Consider the following 20017-nt stretch of genomic DNA (forward strand, 5'->3'; position numbering starts at 1 on the left):
CTCATTCATCTCAATTCCAGAGTAGTGCACTAAACTGTTTAGCCTTGCCCATAGGATAGTCCCTCCATACCAAGGATCATCCTCATGAACCTTCTCTGAATTGCCTCCAATGAAGTGATATCTTTCCTTAAATAAGGTAACCAAAGCTGCTCACTGTACAGATGATGTGGTCTCACCAAGCGCCTTGTATGAGGTAGTGAAGGAAATCCCAAAAGAAATCAAGGAGCTGCAGGAGAGTGCACATGTTAGATAGGGACTGGATAGTAAGATAGCGCTTGACCTTTACAAAGACATCACCTCTGTGGGTGAGTTTTACTCAGGAAGAACAGGGGGAAAAGGTAGAGAACTGAAAAGATTGAGAGATATGGGAGCTAGTCAGTCTCTAATAGTAAGAGATTAAAGTATTTGCACTCCTTCTGAAATGTTACCTAGGAAAGTGATATCTATGTTCTCTCTACGTTTTTGCTTTTAAGATGGAATGCACTGGTCCAAAGTTGGATGTGTGAAACCTTTGTGTGGGTGGTCAATCGGTCAGATATCAGTTCCAGGAGTCGAACACAATTTCTTCTCTTGAAAAATCTTCTTTAAGATCTAGTGAGGGACATTGCTGAAATAGAACGTCTGTTTCACTGTTTTGGTGGAAAAAATTTGATTCTTTGCAAAGAACACAAATACAAGATGTTGGCTGATTTTTGTAGACAGAATGCTTTTTTATTTGGAGCTTGGAATCTGATGTTTTAGTATGGTCAGTAGTTGTTCTACGGGGCCGTGTTAACCCCTTAACTGCTTGCATTTTCAAAATTGAATGGCTAAAAATCAGTGTATTCAGTACTGTAGGAGTCAAGTTACCATGTATCCATGGGAGGTGGGAGTAACAGACCCCATCCAGACAAAATCTTACATTCAAATAAGTAACTGTCTATGGTACATCCTGGAGGTGATGTGGAAATTAAAGTATTTTACAGGATAAGAGTAACATACAATTCTATTATGTAGATATTTTAACCTCATGGAGACAGTTGTGTCTGTAACAGTTTATAACAGTAGTTAGCATTCCCATTAGAAGAAACACTAGGCATTGGTTGTCTGGCTGATGTTGACCTGTGAGAAGATTCTGGAAGTTTACTGCTAAGTTCAGTCATGTGATTTAGCAGCCATTTTTGTTGGACACTTGAATATGTTTTGAAAACAATCATTTATAGAAATGCATTAAAGTTATCTTTCTAAATCCAATCATGACACCAACAAGACATTCTTTTCTGTAGCTATTATGAAGATGTGGGCAAACCATATGTTCCCCGAAGGAAATTGAAGTCAGATGAATTAAGCTGACTTGCAGTGACATCAAAACACACAGATAATTATGTCATTGTTAAATTACTGATTTTTGCATAGTCTTCAATGTTCATTTTCCAGCAAAGTTCAAAGTGAAAATTCACCACATCACCTTGTTTTTGACATCCCTGTGACAAATGCAGGTCAGGAATCTTTTATCCAAAAATCTTGGGAACAAGTGATTTTTCAATAAAAGATATTTTTCATTTTTGGTTTCCCCCTTGCACACACACTTTAGCTCCATTTGGTTAAAAATGAGGTTCTTTTTTGTCAAAGGGCCCAGTATCAGCATGTTTGCACGTCCATTCTGGTCAGCTTTTAAAAGGCCTCTTGTTTTTAAGTTTCTACAATTTTTTAACTGTAACTAAAGGATACCAGAACTAAAGTAGAATTTTATCCTTTTTAAGTTTGTGTGTAATTCTAAAAGAGGGTTAGAGTCATACAGCATGGAAACACATACTTTGGTCCAACCTGTCAATACCAACCAGGTTTCCTAAACAGAACCAGTCCCATTTGCCTGATTTTGGCCCATATGTCTCTAAACCTTTCCATGTACCTGTTTAAATGTCTTTTAAATATTATAACTCTACCTGTCTCTATCACTTCCTCTGTGTGAAAAGGTTGTCCCTCAGGTCCCTTCAAACTCTTACCCCCTCACCTCAAAGTGATACCCTCTAGTTTTGGATCCCCTACTCGGGAAAAAATCTTGGCTATTCACCTTGTCTCTTGCCCCTCACGGTTTTTATAAATTTCTATATAGCCACCCTTGAACCTCCTATGCTTCAGGGAAATAAATTCCACACTATCCAGCCTCTCCTTATAACTCAAACCTTCCAGTCAAGGTGATATCCTTGTAAATCATTTTTGCACCCTTTCCAGTTTAACACATCTGTCCCAACTCCTGTATTCAATGCTCTGACCAAAGAAGGCAAGTACCTTCTTCACCACCCTGTCTACCTATGATGTCACTTTCAAGAAACTATGTACCTGCACTCCTAGGTACTATGCACCTGAACCTGTGTTCAACAACATTCCCAGGACCCTACCATTAACTGTGTTAGTCCTGCCCTGGTTTGTCTTACCAAAATGAAACGTCTTGCATTTATCTGCATTAAGCTCCATCTGCCATTCCTTGGCCCACTGCTCCAGTTTGACGTTTCGGGCAAAAGCCCTTCATCAGGAATAAAGGCAGTGAGCCTGAAGCGTGGAGAGATAAGCTAGAGGAGGGTGGGGGTGGGGAGAAAGTAGCATAGAGTACAATGGGTGAGGGGGGGAGGGGATGAAGGTGATAGGTCAAGGAGGAGAGGGAGGAGTGGATAGGTGGAAAATAAGATAGGCAGGTAGGACAAGTCCGGACAAGTTATGGGGACAGTTACTGAGACAGTTACTGAGCTGGAAGTTTAGAACTAGGGTGAGGTGGGGGAAGGGGAAATGAGGAAACTGTTGAAGTCCACATTGATGCCCTGGGGTTGAAGTGTTCCGAGGCAGAATATGATGCGTTCTTCCTCCAGGCGTCTGGTGGTGAGGGATTGGCGGTGAAGGATGCCCAGGGCCTCCATGTCCTCTGCAGGGTGGGAGGGGGAGTTGAAATGTTGGGCCACGGGGCGGTGTGGTTGATTGGTGCGGGTGTCCCGGAGATGTTCCCTAAAGCGCTCTGCTAGGAGGCACCCAGTCTCCCCAATGTAGAGGAGACCGCATCGGGAGCAACGGATACAATAAATGATATTAGTGGATGTGCAAGTAAAACTTTGATGGATGTGGAAGGCTCCTTTAGGGCCTTGGATAGAGGTGAGGGAGGATGTGTGGGCGCAGGTTTTACAGTTCCTGCGGTGGCAGGGGAAAGTGCCAGGATTGGAGGGTGGGTTGTTTGGGGGCGTGGACCTGACCAGGTAGTCGCGGAGGGAACGGTCTTTGCGGAAGGCGGAAAGGGGTGGGGAGGGAAATATATCCCTGGGGGTGGGGTCTTTTTGGAGGTGGCAGAAATGTCGGCGGATGATTTGGTTAATGCGAAGGTTGGTAGGGTGGAAGGTGAGCACAAGGGGCATTCTGTCCTTGTTACGGTTGGAGGGGTGGGGTCTGAGGGCGGAGGTGCGGGATGTAGATGAGATGCGTTGGAGGGCATCTTTAACCACGTGGGAAGGGAAATTGCGGTCTCTAAAGAAGGAGTCCATCTGGTGTGTTCTGTGATGGATATGGTGCTCCTGGGAACAGATCCGGTGGAGGAGGAGGAGTTGGGAATACAGGATGGCATTTTTGCAAGAGGTAGGGTGGGAAGAGGTGTAATCCAGGTAGCTGTGGGAGTCGATGAGTTTGTAAAAAATGTCAGTGTCAAGTTGGTCGTCATTAATGGAGATGGAGAGGTCCAGGAAGGGGAGGGAGGTGTCAGAGATGGTCCAGGTAAATTTAAGGTCAGGGTGGAATGAGTTGGTGAAGTTGATGAATTGCTCAACCTCCTCGTGGGAGCACGAGGTGGCGCCAATGCAGTCATCAATGTAGCGGAGGAAGAGGTGGGGAGTGGTGCCGGTGTAATTACAGAAGATCAACTGCTCTACGTAGCCAACAAAGAGACAGGCATAGCTGGGGCCCATACGTGTGCCCATGGCTACCCCTTTGGTCTGGAGGAAGTAGGAGGATTCAAAGGAGAAATTGTTAAGGGTGAGGACCAGTTCGGCCAAACGAATGAGAGTGTTGGTGGAAGGGTACTGTTAGGGACGTCTGGAGAGGAAAGAACGGAGGGCTTGGAGGCCCTGGTCATGGTGGATGGAGGTGTAGAGGGATTGGATATCCATGGTGAAGATGAGGCGTTGGGGGCCAGGGAAACGGAAGTCTTGGAGGAGGTGGAGGGCGTGGGTGGTGTCTCGAACGTATGTGGGGAGTTCCTGGACTAGGGGGGATAGGATAGTGTCAAGGTAGGTAGAGATGAGTTCAGTGGGGCAGGAGCATGCTGAGACAATGGGTCGGCCAGGGTGGTCAGGCTTGTGGATCTTGGGAAGGAGGTAGAACTGGGCAGTGCGGGGTTCCCGGACTATGAGGTTGGAAGCTGTAGGTGGGAGATCTCCTGAGGTGATGAGGTTCTGTATGGTCTGGGAGATGATGGTTTGGTGATGGGGGGTGGGGTCATGGTCGAGGGGGCAGTAGGAAGAGGTATCCTCGAGTTGACGTTTGGCTTCAGCGGTGTAGAGGTCAGTGCACCAGACTACCACTGCGCCCTCTTTATCCGCTGGCTTGATGGTGAGGTTGGGATTGGAGCAGAGGGATTGGAGGGCTGTGCGTTGTGAGGGTGAGAGGTTGAAGTGCGGGAGGGGGGACGACAGGTTGAGGCGGTTAATGTCCCGGCGGCAGTTGGAAATGAAGAGGTCGAGGGCAGGTAATAGGCCAGCGCGGGGTGTCCAGGTGGATGCAGTGTGTTGGAGGTGGGCGAAGGGGTCCTCGGAAGGTGGGCGGGAGTCCTGATTGTGAAAGTAAGCTCGGAGGCGGAGGCGACGGAAGAATTGTTCGACATCACGGCGTGTATTAAATTCATTGATGCGTGGACGGAGGGGGATGAAGGTGAGTCCTTTGCAGAGGACTGATTGTTCGTCCTCAGTGAGGGGGAGGTCTGGGGGGATGGTGAAAACTCGGTAGGGCTGGGAGCTGGGATCTGGTGTGGGTGTAGAGCTGGGAGTGGGGGCGGAACCTGTAACTGGAGTGGGTGTGATGGTGGGTTCCGCCCCCACTCCCAGCTCTACACCCACACCAGATCCCAGCTCCCAGCCCTGCTGCCTGAACTGCTGTGCTATTCCAGCACCACTAATCCAGAATCTGGTTTCCAGCATCTGCAGTCATTGTTTTTACCCACTGCTCCAGTTGATGAAGATCCCATTGTACTCTGAGATAACCTTCTTCACTGTCATTATACCACCAATTTTGGTGTCATCTGCAAACTTAGTAACCATGCATCCAATATTCTCATTGAAGTTGTTTATACACATGACATACAACAGTGGACCCAGCACCAGTTTTTGTGGCACATCGCTGGTCACAGGCCCCTGGTCTGAACAACAACCCTTTATCAACATCCTTTTTCTCTTACTGTCAAGCCAATCTTGTATCCAATTGGCTAGCTCTCCTTGGATCCCATGTGACCTAATTTTACGAAAATGTCTACCATGCAGATTGTGCCAAAGGCCTTGTTAAAGTCCATGTCGACAACGTCTACTGGTCTGCCTTCATCTACTGTCTTGGTCACCTCTTCAAAGAATTTAACCAAGTTTGTGAGACATGATTTCCCATGCACAAAGTCAGTCTGACTATCTCTAATCTGTCCTTGCTTTTCTAATTTGATTCACAAACTGATTAAAAATTGGTTTTGTAGTGATTGGAAGCAGGGCCAGTGGATCTTATTGGCTATGACATCCTTGATTGAGGTTGTTAACCTCGGCCACCAGGGAGCCCTGGCTGATAGATATAACCAGGAGATTCAGAATGTCTCCTCAGTCTAGGGACTGGCTTTGAGCTGGCTGGTCTGAGCCCTGGTACTGAACACATGTAGTATAAGTTTCACTGCCAATGTGTTACCATGTATTTAGGCCATATATCCTAATGACTGGTGGAACATAGAAAACATGTCCCTCTGACTGTTCCATAGCCAGCAGTGTGTTTGTGTGTCTCAGAACATCAAGGTCAGCATTAAATATGATTCTGTTATTGGGCAACATTTACTGACTAATCCAGATTGTGCTGAGAGATACATCAGAAACCAGTTCAAAATGATCAGTTTGATTCATTTGCACACACTTGAATTCACATATATTTGCAGAGAGGCCCCTATTCTGTGTAGGCAAAATTAATTTGTCTGTACATTACATCTTTTTCAATCAGGAAAAGATTATAGAGACTACCATCAGCTGCTGCATTCCACATGACAATTGCCTAGAGTGGTTGGGGTTTACCTGTATGGTCTGAAATGAATCAATCTGCTAAAATTGACAGCAAACATTTCTTTGACAATCAGCAGTCTTTTATGCTGTATAAATTGTTACCTTATTATATTTAATTTATTGCATCCCAGTCGTAAGGAGATAAGCTGAAGAGAATCAACTTTGTGTCTCTCTTTAGCAACAGGTTCAGCTTCTGATTCAGCAATTTTCTGAATCAGGCTATGTAAAACCACAGAGGCAATCGAAATATGCATGGAGTCATCTTAATCAAAATGATTAACTTTTCTGATCTAAGTTATCAAAATCCATTCAGATTTATTATATTTTCCCCATAGGTTTGCCAGGTCTGCCAGGACCAAAAGGAAACAAAGGGGAGGCAGGAATAAAAGGAAACGTTGGCCCTGTCGGACCAAAAGGTGACACAGGTGAACAGGGACCCGCAGGAAAGTCTGGCGCACGAGGTTTAGATGGACCTCCGGGTGGTCGTGGAGACAAAGGTTCAAAAGGTCCGATCGGGGCACCTGGTCTTAAAGGAAGTAAAGGTTCTTTCGGGAAGTCTGGCTCACGAGGAGATGCTGGTCCTAAGGGAGACAGAGGACCACCAGGGCCAGAAGGAAAGCCAGGTCCACGTGGGCCCAAAGGGCAATCAGGTGCTAAAGGAGATCCTGGAATTCCAGGCCCACAGGGACCAAAGGGAGAAATGGGAAATACAGGCCCCCCAGGATCTCGAGGACCACCAGGTCCATGAACAGAAGCATCTTTGTTTTGTTTTGATCTGTTACACCCTCCTGAATGTTTGTTACATAATTACACAAAGAAAAACAGCCAGATTTATGCTTACTTTCCAAGAAATCTTAAAACTAATTCATTGAAACAGATATGGTACACACCATTGTCACATGACTCCCTGGTCACACGTGATAGGTTACCACCAAGTTTTTATAATAATTTGTTAAAGATGGCATATAAAGTACCTACTAGGATGAGGCTAATCTTCTTCTCATTTTGACCTCGATCAGACTCACAATCAAATGTCTAGATCAGAGTCATAACCATCTCAGTGCTCAGTTTTAACTGTCTTATTTGAATTGTTCAGATATAAGATGTAACATGATGGAACATAATGAGGTACCTGAAGGCTGGGAAATCCATAGAGATCCAGTTCACTGTGAATCACTGTCTTTAGGAGAGGAAGACGTGAGGTAGCTGCAACAAAAATAATTGTTCAACATCCCACCTACAAAGCACGATTGCAGGACATTATCTTGATATTCAGTTTTGCAATTTACAGGCATCCAGAGGCAACCTAGAACGTGTTTTGTAGAAATGAAGGACTTGAAGCTCAGGCCCTTCTGCTCAATTCAGTGCTTGGAAGTCAAAGAGCTGGGCCTAGTCCACTCAAGATTATGAAGTGGTCACTTGTTGACTGATTCTAAAAGGCAAGATTTTAGCAAAAACAAATAAATTCATTTGGTGGTTCAGGAGAAGCAGAAACGGTCCCCAATTTCACTTCATTCTGATTAACCATGCCCCACAAACCTAACTATCGGCGAGAGGTCTAGTATCTCGTGGTTTTAAATGAATATGCTCCATGTGGAGCTTTAAAAGGTGCCAGCCTCTCACACAAATTAATGTGGCTTGAGTTCCAATTTTGGCTCAGACCTGGGCATCCTTGTAGGTTCATGTTGTAGGTTCATTGCTGCCACCATGCTAGAATTTATTACCATTGAAATGTTATTTTTGATAATATGACCATGTGGTCAGGATCACACCATTTAAAGACTGTTATTTACTAACTTTAAATAACTGTTATGCAAGATTTTGCAATTTAAGTTAAGCCAGAAATAACTCACCTTTTAAACGTAGGGCCTACAGCAATTTTGAAATATCTTCTGATTAATTTTCAGCTGATTTTGACTTTTTATAAATTTTCTCATCAATAAGTGCTTGCAAATTCCTTAAAGTTAACTTTTTCACATTTCCTGGACAAGTGGTTTGTTCTGAAATTTCTGCTGAAAATGAATCCAGCCGGTAATTACACGGATTATAGGAAGTGTTGTGAGTACACAGTAGTCAGCGTCTGCACGACACTTCGATGCCAATGCTGCCGAGTGGTCGTCTATCCTAAAACACCTCTGGGTGGAGCAGAACTCACTAAATACATAAAGGTCTCTCTATGGGCGTACACTTATTGGTATGCAAACTGAATAAGCTTATTGGAATTTAAAAGGGCCAGTATACCTCATTCTTTGAATCTGCAGAAGACATTTCATCATCTCTCATGGTGCCATGATCACAGTGCTGGAAACCCAGAGAGCATGCCTGGAGCAAATAGCTTGCAGCTACCTGAGGCTCTCCTCAGGCTTTTTCTGCTGTCGTATTTTGCCCAAGCCCAAGTCAGTGAAACACATACAACACAGTCGACAGTGTGGTGCTGGAAAAGCACAGCAGCACTGCGCTCTCGACTCTGATCTCCTGCATCTGCAGTCCTCACTTTCCCACATGCAGACATAGGCAAAACAGAAACAATTGGGGGCTGACATTCCCATGCATAAAACCATAGATATGTTGCCCTAGATGCTGTGATAAGTAAAACCGTTTACTGTGTGATGGCAAGTGATATTTAGATAAATTGAATACACATCTATTGAGAATTGTAATCTTTTCTGCACCTGTAACACGTTGTGTGTTAACACTGATGCAATTTGTGTGACTAAGTATAGGAGCAAAAGCAGGTCAACGTTTCTCAGGATTTTGTTTTTTAGAAAATTAGATTTACCTTGGAGTACCAAAGTTCAACACCTTCCAACATTGCAACCCCTTTACCCATCATGAAAACGAATGAGACAAAATATAATGAAATCCTTGCAACCATCAAGACTCTTTCTAAAATTAACATTTGTTTATTAAATGAATCCATAGGGAAGAAAGAGGTTTTGTATTACAGTTTATATTTCAAAGATGTGATGTATCCAGGATAGATATCAACCTTTTTTTGCATTTGCTGAAATTTTCAGACATTCAAAAACACAAGAAAATTACACCTAAGAAGGTGTAAGGTTTATGTTCACGTTCACATTTCAATAGTTATAATTGATATATTTCAGGATTAGGAAAGACTAAAGAATAAATTATACATTATTCATTTTGCATGCATTCATTAATTTGTCATTTTTCTTTTGAAAAATACAAAGACAATTGCTATGACCATGATGTTTTGCAAGTATTGCATACTTTAAGATTTGCACTGTAACTATAAGATACGTGCAAAGTTATAAAGCTGGGAAATGGCCATGTTTACATTTTATGTTAAATGTAAAATGTATTATTGTTTGCTAGTGTGTTAGTTTAACTTGTTAATTACTTGTTTGCTTTAAAATACCCTTTACAGCATATTCAAATGAATGCTACCAAAAACATTCACAATTAAGGATTTTATGCAGGTCGTGTGCTCAGTTTTTTTTTACTCTTTTCAGTAAAATCTATGACACAGTAAAAACTATGACACAGTAAAAACGTTAAGGTTTAAAATATTTTAATTGTGTATAACAATCTGAAATACTTTCAAGAAAATAGAGTATTGTTTTATTATAATTGGAAAAAATGAACTGGTTTCCTGAATTTTGTAACGTGTTAAAACTGCAGCTGGTTTGCATGCTATTGTAGTTGTCATCCAACCTATGTAAACATTGTAACTTCGAATTATAGCCAGTTAGCTGAAGTCCTGGCTTAATAAATGCAGTGCATAACTATTATTGTACAGCATCAAACGAGAAGATAACTAAGGTGAAGAGTTTTCTCTTATGGGAGGTAATAACAAATCATTACCTTACTTTATAGCAAGAAAGCAGCTCACTGCCAGCTTCTCAAGGGCAACTAGGGATAGCCAAAAAGTCCTGGCTCAGCCAGCGATGCCCACATCCAATAGATATGTAGAAAACAGGAGCAAGAGTAGGCCATTCTGCCATTTTGAGCCTGCTCCACTATTCATTATGAGCATGGCTGATCATCCAATTCAATGACTTGTTCCTAATCTCCCCCCGACTTCCCTATATTCTTTGATCCCTTAACCACCAAGTGCTCTATCCAACTCCTTCTTGAAATCTTAGTTCTTTGGTGGCCTTGAATGCTTCTTGTGCGAGTGAATTCCGCAGGCTCACCATTCCCTGGATGAAGAAATTTCTCCTCAGTGGCTAGACTGTGACCTCTGGTTCTAGACTCCATGCCAAGGGGAACGCCTATCCTGCATTGACCTTGTCTAGTCATAGACTCCCTACTGTGTGGAAACAGTCCTTCCAGTTAGAATTTTGTGGATTTCTATGCAGTGCTCCCTCATTCTGATGAACTCCAGCGAATATAACCCTGATTGATTCAACCTTTCCTCATACAGCAATCCTGCCATCCCAGGAATCAGCCTGGTAAACATTCACTGCATTCCCTCTACGGCAAGAACATCTTTCCTTAGATAAGGACACCAAAACTGCACACAGTATTCGAGGTGTAGTCACACCGAGGCCCTCTATACTTTCAGCAGGAACTCTTTGCACCTGTACTCGAATCCTCTTGCTGTGAAAGCCAACATACCATTTGCTGCCTTGACCACTCACTGTACATACTTTTCTTACCTTCACTACGTGGTGTATGAGGACAACCAGGTCACGTTGCACATAACCCAGTCTCGATTTCGAGCCAGCCAGATAATCTGCCTTCCTGTTTTTGTTCCCAAAGTGGATAAACTCAAATGTATCCACATTATACTGCATTTGCCCACTCACTCAGCTTGCCCAAATCACACTGAAGTATCTGTGCACCCTCCTCGTAGCTCACCTTCCCACCTTCAGAGATATTATGTTAAAATCATTAACATATATTGTGAATAGCTGGAGCCTAGCACTGACCCCTGCAGTACTTTCACTGGTGACTGCCTGCTATTCAGGAAAAGACCCTGTTTATTCCTACTCTTTGTTTTCCTGTCTGCTAACCAGTTTCTATTTATTTCTATATACTAGCCTCAATCTCATGTGCTCTAATTTTACATGCTAATTTCTGAAGTGGAACTTTCTTGAAAGCTACCACATGCACTGGCTGTCCCTTATCAATGCTACTCATTACATCCTCGTTGAATTCCAATAGATTTGACAAGCATTATTTCCCTTTTGTAAATCCATGCTGACTTTGGCTGATCCTGCCACTATTTTCTCAGTGCTCAGCTATTAAGACTTTTATAATGGACTGTAGCACTTTCCCCACTGCTCATGCCATCTGAAATTCCCAATTTCTCTCTGCCTCCCTTCTTAAAAAGCGGGATTACATTTGCTACCCTCCAATCTGTAAGATCTGTTCCATTGTCTATAGAAAATTGGACGATGACCACCAATGCATCCACTGCTTCTAGGGCCTCGCAAGTGAATTTTTAACATATGCAAAATTATTCACATTAAAGGAGTTTTCTCAAAAAAAAAGCTATGCCCTAAAATTAATATGGTGTTAACTTCATTAAAATTGTAATGATGAAAAAACCGACTCACTGTCAGAAAAGTACCACTTGAGGATTCCTCTAAACTTTTACACAAATTTAATATTTTAATTCTTTTATCTCTCTTTTAAAATTCTTATTCTGTTTGGTCCCACCAAAGCTTCCCAATGTGGCGGTGCAATATTCTTGCCTCTTTCTTTCTATTCTTGCTTTAATTTTCTGTGGAACTACTTTCATACCACCTGTCTTGATTTGTAGTCCCTTTCAAGTCTTTCTATGTCTTCTCTAAAGTTCCATTGCTTTGTCTTAACCGAAACCCCAACTGCCCAATTATCATCCTCTCTTACTGATCTGCATGTTGTTCCTGTCATTTTCAGGCGAAACACTGTGCTGCAGGATTGTAATGAGTCCAAGGAGCTAAAATGAACAAGGCATTACTTTAGCATAGGTATTTGAGTTTGTTTCTTATTTTCTGTTCTGCAGGTAGTTGTGAGATAACGCAAGTTTCAGCAGCGTGACATGGCTATGACATTGCTGAAGACTTAGGGAACGGTATTTTAGAGAACACTTACCTCTGCTGGCAATAATGCGATTCCAGCGGGGATTGGTTTGCACACATCGTTTTGTGCATGCGCTGATATGCAAGCTGATATTTCCATGTCATTCTGCGCATGTGCCAGCGCTCTTTCTGTTCTGTGCACGCGCCACTGTCTGCTCATGCATGAGGTTGGTGCTTCTCTTCATGCCATTGTGCGCATGCACCAAACTCTCTGTTCTCCACATAAGCAATGTCAGCGCCAGTCTTCAGGTCCATCTGCGCATGCATCAATGTCAGCTGCTGACAGAGCAGCTTTCTATGAGAGATACTGTACAGAGAGCAGCTTTATTACATTTTTAAAATGTACTGAGTTAAACTTACTTTTGTTTCATTAATAAATATGATTTCAACCTTCATTCAGGCTGTTTTAGACTTTTGGGTGATTGTTGAGTGATCTTGAGTGATTTTTTTGCTGGTCTGTCCCCGACCCCACTTTTCCAATAGGCCCCATTATTTACATTAAGCTAGGTTTCACTAGAACGCAATGACGGTGTCATAGGAGAACCACCTGTATGCAATATATTTATGTCTTCAGTTAAAATTGGGGCTATATGAAGACAGCTACACCACCATTGAAGTCCAAATAATGAGAAGAAACTGCCAGATTCTCAGTCAAGGCAAAATGGGGCACATGATGAGTTTGAAGACATTCTTGCTGCAATAGTGTAAGAAACAGACAATAGTCTCTTCTATTTTGTCAGTGACTCCATCTAATGCATTAAAACTTCTTTCCACATGTGCAATCCTGTGCCATTATAATTTCACCAACATTCCCCCTGCATAATCCAACTCCATGGATGCCAGTTATTATTTGATTGTACCTTGTTGAATGACATTAAAAGGGAAAACTATTGAAAAAATTGGGCAATCAAATTGCCTGGAAGTGACTAGAGGATGTGGCTAGTTTATTTCCTTAATTGCAATTTTACCCCCATGATAATTTAGTTTTAATCTCATCCTTCCCCAGTAGCAGATAAGTGACTTTTTATTATAATGGTATTCTGTTGGATTTTCAGTGCTTGTGTACAAAGAAAGACAAATGTGGTTTTAGGATGTCAATTAATAGAGCCTCACGAGATCATGATATGAAAGTATTCATCTTCAACTCTTCAGCAGTGACATCCACTTTGTATAATAATTCTAAAGTGGGATAAAACTAACACAATCGACCATGTACACGATCAATTAAAATTACTCTAATAATGAAGCACTTGAGGCCATTTAGATAAAATCTGAGTTTGGGATGATGCGTGGTCAGTAGTGTTCACCTTCTGGACATTCCAGACAGAGAAAATACAGTCACAAACAGGATAAAGCACAGTCTCAGTTATAGATTATTGACCTTCAATAATATCACTATTGTTGAGTCCCCCACTTCTAAGTGCTTGGTGGAGAGTTACCCTTGACCACGTGAACTTACATGAATCAACCAATCCAACATAATGGCTATTAGGGCAGGACAGAGCACTTTGCAATGAGTGCCTCACCCTCCCCTTGTGGTCTTTTAATTAATCACAAGTCCAAAAGTAGAAGTCTGATTGAATAGTCTCTATCTGTATGAAAGAATACAACCAAAACAAGACTCAAGAAGCTTGGATTGTAGGACAAATCAGTTCAATTGATGAGTATCTTATGATTAGTAACTTCCATTATTGGTGAGCTGGGGTTACTACATATCCAGTCATTTGGATACACTGCTATAACTTACCAAGGTAGTATGACAGCACATCCTTTCCATAAGAAAGTTGCAGTACTATTATGGGAATACCATAATCTCCAAGTTATGTATCATCCTGTCTTATGCACATGGGCCAAATCCTCTTGTGCCTGGATCATGGGAGGCCAGAAATATGACTGAAGATCTGAACCCAGTGGAAATCCTGACATGTGGACCTCAGTGAGAAATATCCAGCAAGTTTCATCTTCCAATGGACAATTCTCCATCTCCCCAGACTCTCCCTGAATGTCTGAGTTGAGTTGAAGACTCTGATAGTCCTTGGTACTTCTCTGAATAGATGTTGAAGAAATGTTTGATGGATTGAAATCTAATCCAACATCTGGTTAAATATACAACTGAACACATCTTCGCTGATTAATTTGGCTAATAATAAAATGACACCCCAAATAATCTGATGACACTTAACTACCCTCTGACCACTCATTTACATCCCTAACTACCCATTACACCTGACCTGACTGACTGTGTCTCCATGGCTTGACAATCTCTCCAAATTCTTGATTGTTTTCAAAAACTCAACCTGGCCAACTACCGTCCCAGAACCAAATTCCAAAATACACAGGGGTAGTGAGCAAACCTGCCCCAATAATTCCTAAAATGTCAGAGAGTTCAGACACAGGGTCTAGAGAACCCATCAGCAGTAACAGAGAGAGAAACCACCTGTGTTTGGAGTGACAGAGGGCAGGAAGTGAAGGACTTGCCAGTGGACACCAAGAGACAACTTGCGCTGGGGGCGATATCCTTTGAGGCCTTTGCTAGGAGTTGGGGATTTCACTTAGAGACCTGCAAATTTGAGTTTGTGCCAGACTTGGCACCAACATCTTTGCAGTGATAGAATGGAGGAGGGTGAGGGATTGGGGTTTGCTAGAGTTGTTCATGGAGGGGATAAACTAATTTGACAGGGGAATGCGAAATGGAGTAGAGGTGCATTAGTGGTGATGCACAAACAAATATAGAAGAGAAACCAAGTTAGTCTGGCAGGCAGAGTGTATATAGTTGTCAGAGCTCGGCTGGGTTGGACAGTATTTATTTTAATACAAAGCATCTTGTGATTAAGGCAGATGAGTTGAGGGTGCTGATTAACACATGAGAATATAACATCATTGCTATCACAGAGACACAGTTGAAGGAGGGGTAGGACTCACATCTCAATATTACGGGGTATAGGATCTTCAGGCAAATCAGGTCAGGATGAAAAGGAGGTGGCTTTGCAATATTGATCAAGATTGATCAACGAGTTAATTCCTAAATAAGGAGGGATAATAACTTTGAATGCTCCTCAGTTGGAGTAATACGAGTGAATTAAAAACAAAAAGGGGGAAATCACATGTTTAGACTGTACAATAGACCCAGAATGGTCAGGAAGAGATAGAGGCAAGTAGCAACTTGCCAATGTTAACTGGGATAGACAAGGGTGAAAGACTTGAAGGGTCAGAATTCTTTATAATAAGAGAGCTTTTGGGGCAACTTTTTCACTCTGAGGGTGGTACATGTATGGGATGAGATGCAAGAGAAGTGGTGGAGACTAGCACAATTGCAACATTTAAAAGGCATTTAGATGGGTATATGAATAGGAAGTATTTGGAGGGATACAGGCCATGTGCTGGCAGGTGGGACTAGATTGGGTTGGGATATCTGGTCGGCATGGACGGGTTGGACCGAAGTGTCTGTTTCCGCACTGTACTTTTCTATGACTCTATGTATAAGGACTATAAGATATCAGGTGACATTGGAGCTTATTTTAGGAAGCCCAACTGGACAAGTGGGAGGGCATTTTGATGATAGCAACCATAATTCAGTTAGATTTAAGGAAAAGGCTACAGAAATGATAAAAAAAGGCTTTGAAGTGAGGGAAGATTGATTTTAATATAAGATAATATCTAGCCAAATTGGGTTAGATTCAGCAACTTATAGGAAAATCTACAATGGAGCAGCAGGAGTTCTCCAAAAAGGAAATTGTGAAAATACAGGGTCACTATGTTCCTATAAAGGAGAAGAATGCAACTAAAAAATCCAAAGAACATTGGGATATTGAGGAATATATAAGATTGGGTAAGGTAAAAAGGAAAATTTATGATAGAATGAACACAAAAAAACTGCAGATGCTGGATATCTGAAACAAGAACAGGGAGTGCTATCGAAGAACAATACGTCTGCCAGCATCTACTCAGAGAAATCAATTAGGTAAAAACAATGACTGCAGATGCTGGAAACCAGAGTCTAGATTAGAGTGGTGCTGGAAAAGCACAGCAGGTCAGGCAGCGTCCGAGGAGCAGGAAAATCGACATTTCGGGCAAAAGCCCTTCATCGGAGCACCACTCTAATCTCGACTCAGAGAAATACAGAGTTAACGAATGGTCCAATGACCATTCATCAGAATACTGCTTCTAATCCTAGTTTGTTATCAATGCTGTGTCCGAATGTTTCTGTTGTAGTAATGTGAATCTACTGTTAAGTTGAGCCTGATATCTCACGAGAAAATCATGAATTTCAGAGGTAATCCAGCCTTTCCCTATCATGCAATAAACCTTTAATGCTCATCTATATCATCTCCTTAATGCACAAGGCTATAGATACCACTGAATGTTTTTAAGAAAAAATACATACATTTCGAGAGATTAAATGTATCAAGGAATATGGAGAGAGAGCAGGAGAATGATGTTGAGATAGACAAACAGTCATGTTAATGTTGAATTGCAGAGCAAACCTGATAGGCTGAAAGGTTTATTCCTGTTTCTACATTTATGTTTTTAAAATTGAGTTTATCTTCTGCTAAAGTCTTTATGTGGGCATCCTTTCTAACAAAGGGTTACTGGTTGTGAAATGTTTAACTCTGTTTTCTCTCAATAGACACTGCCAGACTGACTGAGTTTCTCCAACATTTCTTTTGGTTTAAGGTTATGAAAGACCAGAAGCCTGAGAGGTATATAAGGAATGCAAGGTTTACTTAAAACAGAAATAAGGAAAGCAAAGAGGTGAGCATGAAAAAATATTGGTGAATAAAATAAAGAACTATCCAAAGGTATTTTATAACTATTATTAGCTGCAAAAGGATAACCAATGAAAGAATGGGATCCATTAAAGTACTAAGTGACAAATTGTGAGCCAGAAGATGTACATGAGGTTTTAAATAACAATTGCATACATTTACACAAGTTGAGAAGAATGAAATTGGTAAAGGGTCAGAGAGTAGGACTCATAGAACCCCTACAGTGTGTAAATAGGCCATTTGGCCCAACAAGACCACACTGACCCTGTGAAGAGTAACCCACCCAGATTCATTCCCCTACCCTATTGCTTGACATTTACACTGACTACAGCACTTAACCAACACATCTCTGAACACTCTGGGCAATTTAGCATGACCAATTCACCTAACCTGCACATCTTTGGATTGTGGGAGTAAACCAGAGGACCTAGAAGAAACCCACACAGACATGGGAAGAGTGTGCACACTCGACACAGTTGCCCAAGGCTGGGATTGAGCCCATGTCCCTAGTGCTGTGATGCAGCAGTGCTGAGCCACCGTGCTGCTCTTTTTTAAAGTCTTAGTTTGTACACCCTCTCCATATTTGTCAGTCCCTTGAGTCCTGGCAATACTGTAAAATACTTGAACAAATTACAATTGAGAGGGAGGAGGAGTTGGCCATTTTATCTGCTTCAAAATTGGATAAATCCCCAGGCTCAGATGAGATGTATCCCAGGCTGTTGGTATGAATTTTAAATTCCCTTTTGGATAGACACAGGATTGGTCCAGAGGAATAATTTATGTGATTTCATTATTTAAGAAGGGACCGATAAACTTGGGAACTATATGTCAGTGGAGAAAATGAGGACTGCAAATGCTGGCGATCAGAGCTGAAAATGTGTTGCTGGAAAAGCGCAGCAGGTCAGGCAGCATCAAAGGAACAGGAGAATCGATGTTTCGGGCATGAGACCTTCTTCAGGAATGAGAAAAGTGTGCCAAGCAGGCTAAGATAAAAGGTAGGGAGGAGGGACTTGAGGAGGGGTGTTGGAAATGCGATAGGTGGAAGAAGGTTAAGGTGAGGGTGATATCTGGGACAGTTGAGGAACCCAGAGTGTGGGGGTAAGTACATGAAAGGTTACTGTCTTTATCTGAAACAGTTGAGGAACCCAGTGAAGCCTACCACCCTCACCTTAACCTCCTTCCACCTATCTCATTTCCAGCGCCCCTCCCCCAAGTCCCTCCTCCCTACTTTTTATCTTAGCCTGCTGGACACACTTTCCTCATTCCTGAAGAAGGGCTCATGCCCGAAACGTCGATTCGCCTGCTCCTTGGATGCTGCCTGACCTGCTGTGCTTTTCCAGCAACACATTTTCAACTATATGTCAGTGAAAGGAAAAAATTGCAAATGATTCCATGCATTAGAATTAATTTCTACATGGAGATATTATGATTAATCAAGGTTATGAGCATGGTTTTGTCAGGGAGTGATTGTATCTGACACGATTGGTTACGTTTTTCACACAGATGACTAGATGTGTAGATGAGGGTAGTGTGATGGACTATGGTAAGTGTGCTAACAAGATCTTGTATGGAAGCCTAGTCAAGAAGAGCCATGAGATCCAGGGGAATTTGAGAAATTGGATCCAAAATTGGCTGAGTATTAGGAAGCAGAGAATGATAGTCAAATATTGTTTTTGTGACAGGAAGCCCGTTTCAGTAGCACACTTCAGGATTTGGTGCTGAGTCTCTTGCTATTTGTAATGTATATTAGCGATCTACACATGAATGTAAGAGGTTTCATCAGTAAGTGGTAAATGATTAGCAGGACAGCCTTAAACTACAGGGTGATATAAATGGACTATCAGATGGTCAGGACAATGGCAAATGCAACTTAATCCTGAACAGTGTGAGTTTTTGCATTTTGAAAGAGCTAATAAAACAAGGGTATACTCGATGAATAGTACGACATTAAGAAGTACAGAGGATCAGGGGGACCTGTTATGGTCCAGACCAGACCCTCCAAAATATATTAAGAAGATAGTCTAGATTCTACCTTTCCCTTATTTTAAAGGTAAATGACAGATGCTGTGTTACAGATGCAATTTGATTGGTCAACCTACTTGATGTTAAGCAAAACACAATTTATTCAAACACTATTGTTAAAATATGACAAAAGAAAGAAGAACTTGGTATAAATAAACTCTATTGGAAAACTTAACCAAATAATAGATACAGGACCTATCACTAAGTAACTGTTGCAATTTTAGTAACTTCCTATAAACATACCCTTGGCAATAGGCAAATTCAGAAGGTAGATTTTGTCTCACATGCAATCCTGCAGCCCAGGAAGAGAAAGTCCAGTTTTTGGCTGTAATCAAGAAGGGGAAAAATAGCTTTCACTTCTTCATGACTCCAGCAGCAACTGCTGACAGCTAAATCTAAAATCACTGCTTCTGTGGGTGGGAGCTTGATCACACCCAGTCAGGCTGCTTCTATTGTTCCAATGTTTTGAAAAAAGCATCCAAGGCTTCACAAGTTGTTAATCTCATAGATTGCTTATCACCTGTCCCCCAGTCTCTCTGAAAAAGAAAAAAGGACAAAACACACCTCTGAAAACCATAGCATTGTCATAGACCCATGGTGTCCATAGATCATTGAAGGCAACAGGGCATGTGAGTAAGATGGTTAAGAAAGCACATGGGATTGTTACCTTTATTAGTCAAGGTATTGAATGCAAGAGCAGGGCAGCACGGTAGCTCAGTGGTTCACACTGCTGCCTCACAGTGCTAGGGACCCAGGTTTGAATCCAGCCTCAGGGGACTGTTTGCGTGGAGTTTGCACATTCTCCTTGTGTCTGTGTGGGTTTACTCAGGTTGCTCCAGTTTCCTCCCACCATCCAAAAATATGCAGGTTAGATGAATTTGCCATGCGAAATTTCAGAGAAAGTGCGGACCACACTTGCAGGAGATCAGAGTTGAGAGTG

General features: G+C 42.0%; 1 protein-coding gene across 3 annotated transcripts in view; it reads left to right on the forward strand.

The window, feature by feature from the left end:
* scara3 (scavenger receptor class A, member 3) overlaps positions 1-12684 on the forward strand; it is a 66622-nt gene extending 53938 nt beyond the window's left edge. For all 3 annotated transcript variants that reach the window (XM_072555214.1, XM_072555216.1, XM_072555223.1), the window contains exon 7: positions 6590-12684. In XM_072555214.1, the coding sequence (XP_072411315.1) occupies positions 6590-7002 (413 nt within the window). In that variant the 3' untranslated portion in view covers positions 7003-12684. The remainder of the gene's footprint in view (positions 1-6589) is intronic.
* The last annotated feature ends 7333 nt before the right edge of the window (positions 12685-20017 follow it).

The sequence above is a fragment of the Chiloscyllium punctatum genome, chromosome 3 (assembly GCF_047496795.1).
Source record: "Chiloscyllium punctatum isolate Juve2018m chromosome 3, sChiPun1.3, whole genome shotgun sequence".
Taxonomy (NCBI): domain Eukaryota; kingdom Metazoa; phylum Chordata; class Chondrichthyes; order Orectolobiformes; family Hemiscylliidae; genus Chiloscyllium; species Chiloscyllium punctatum.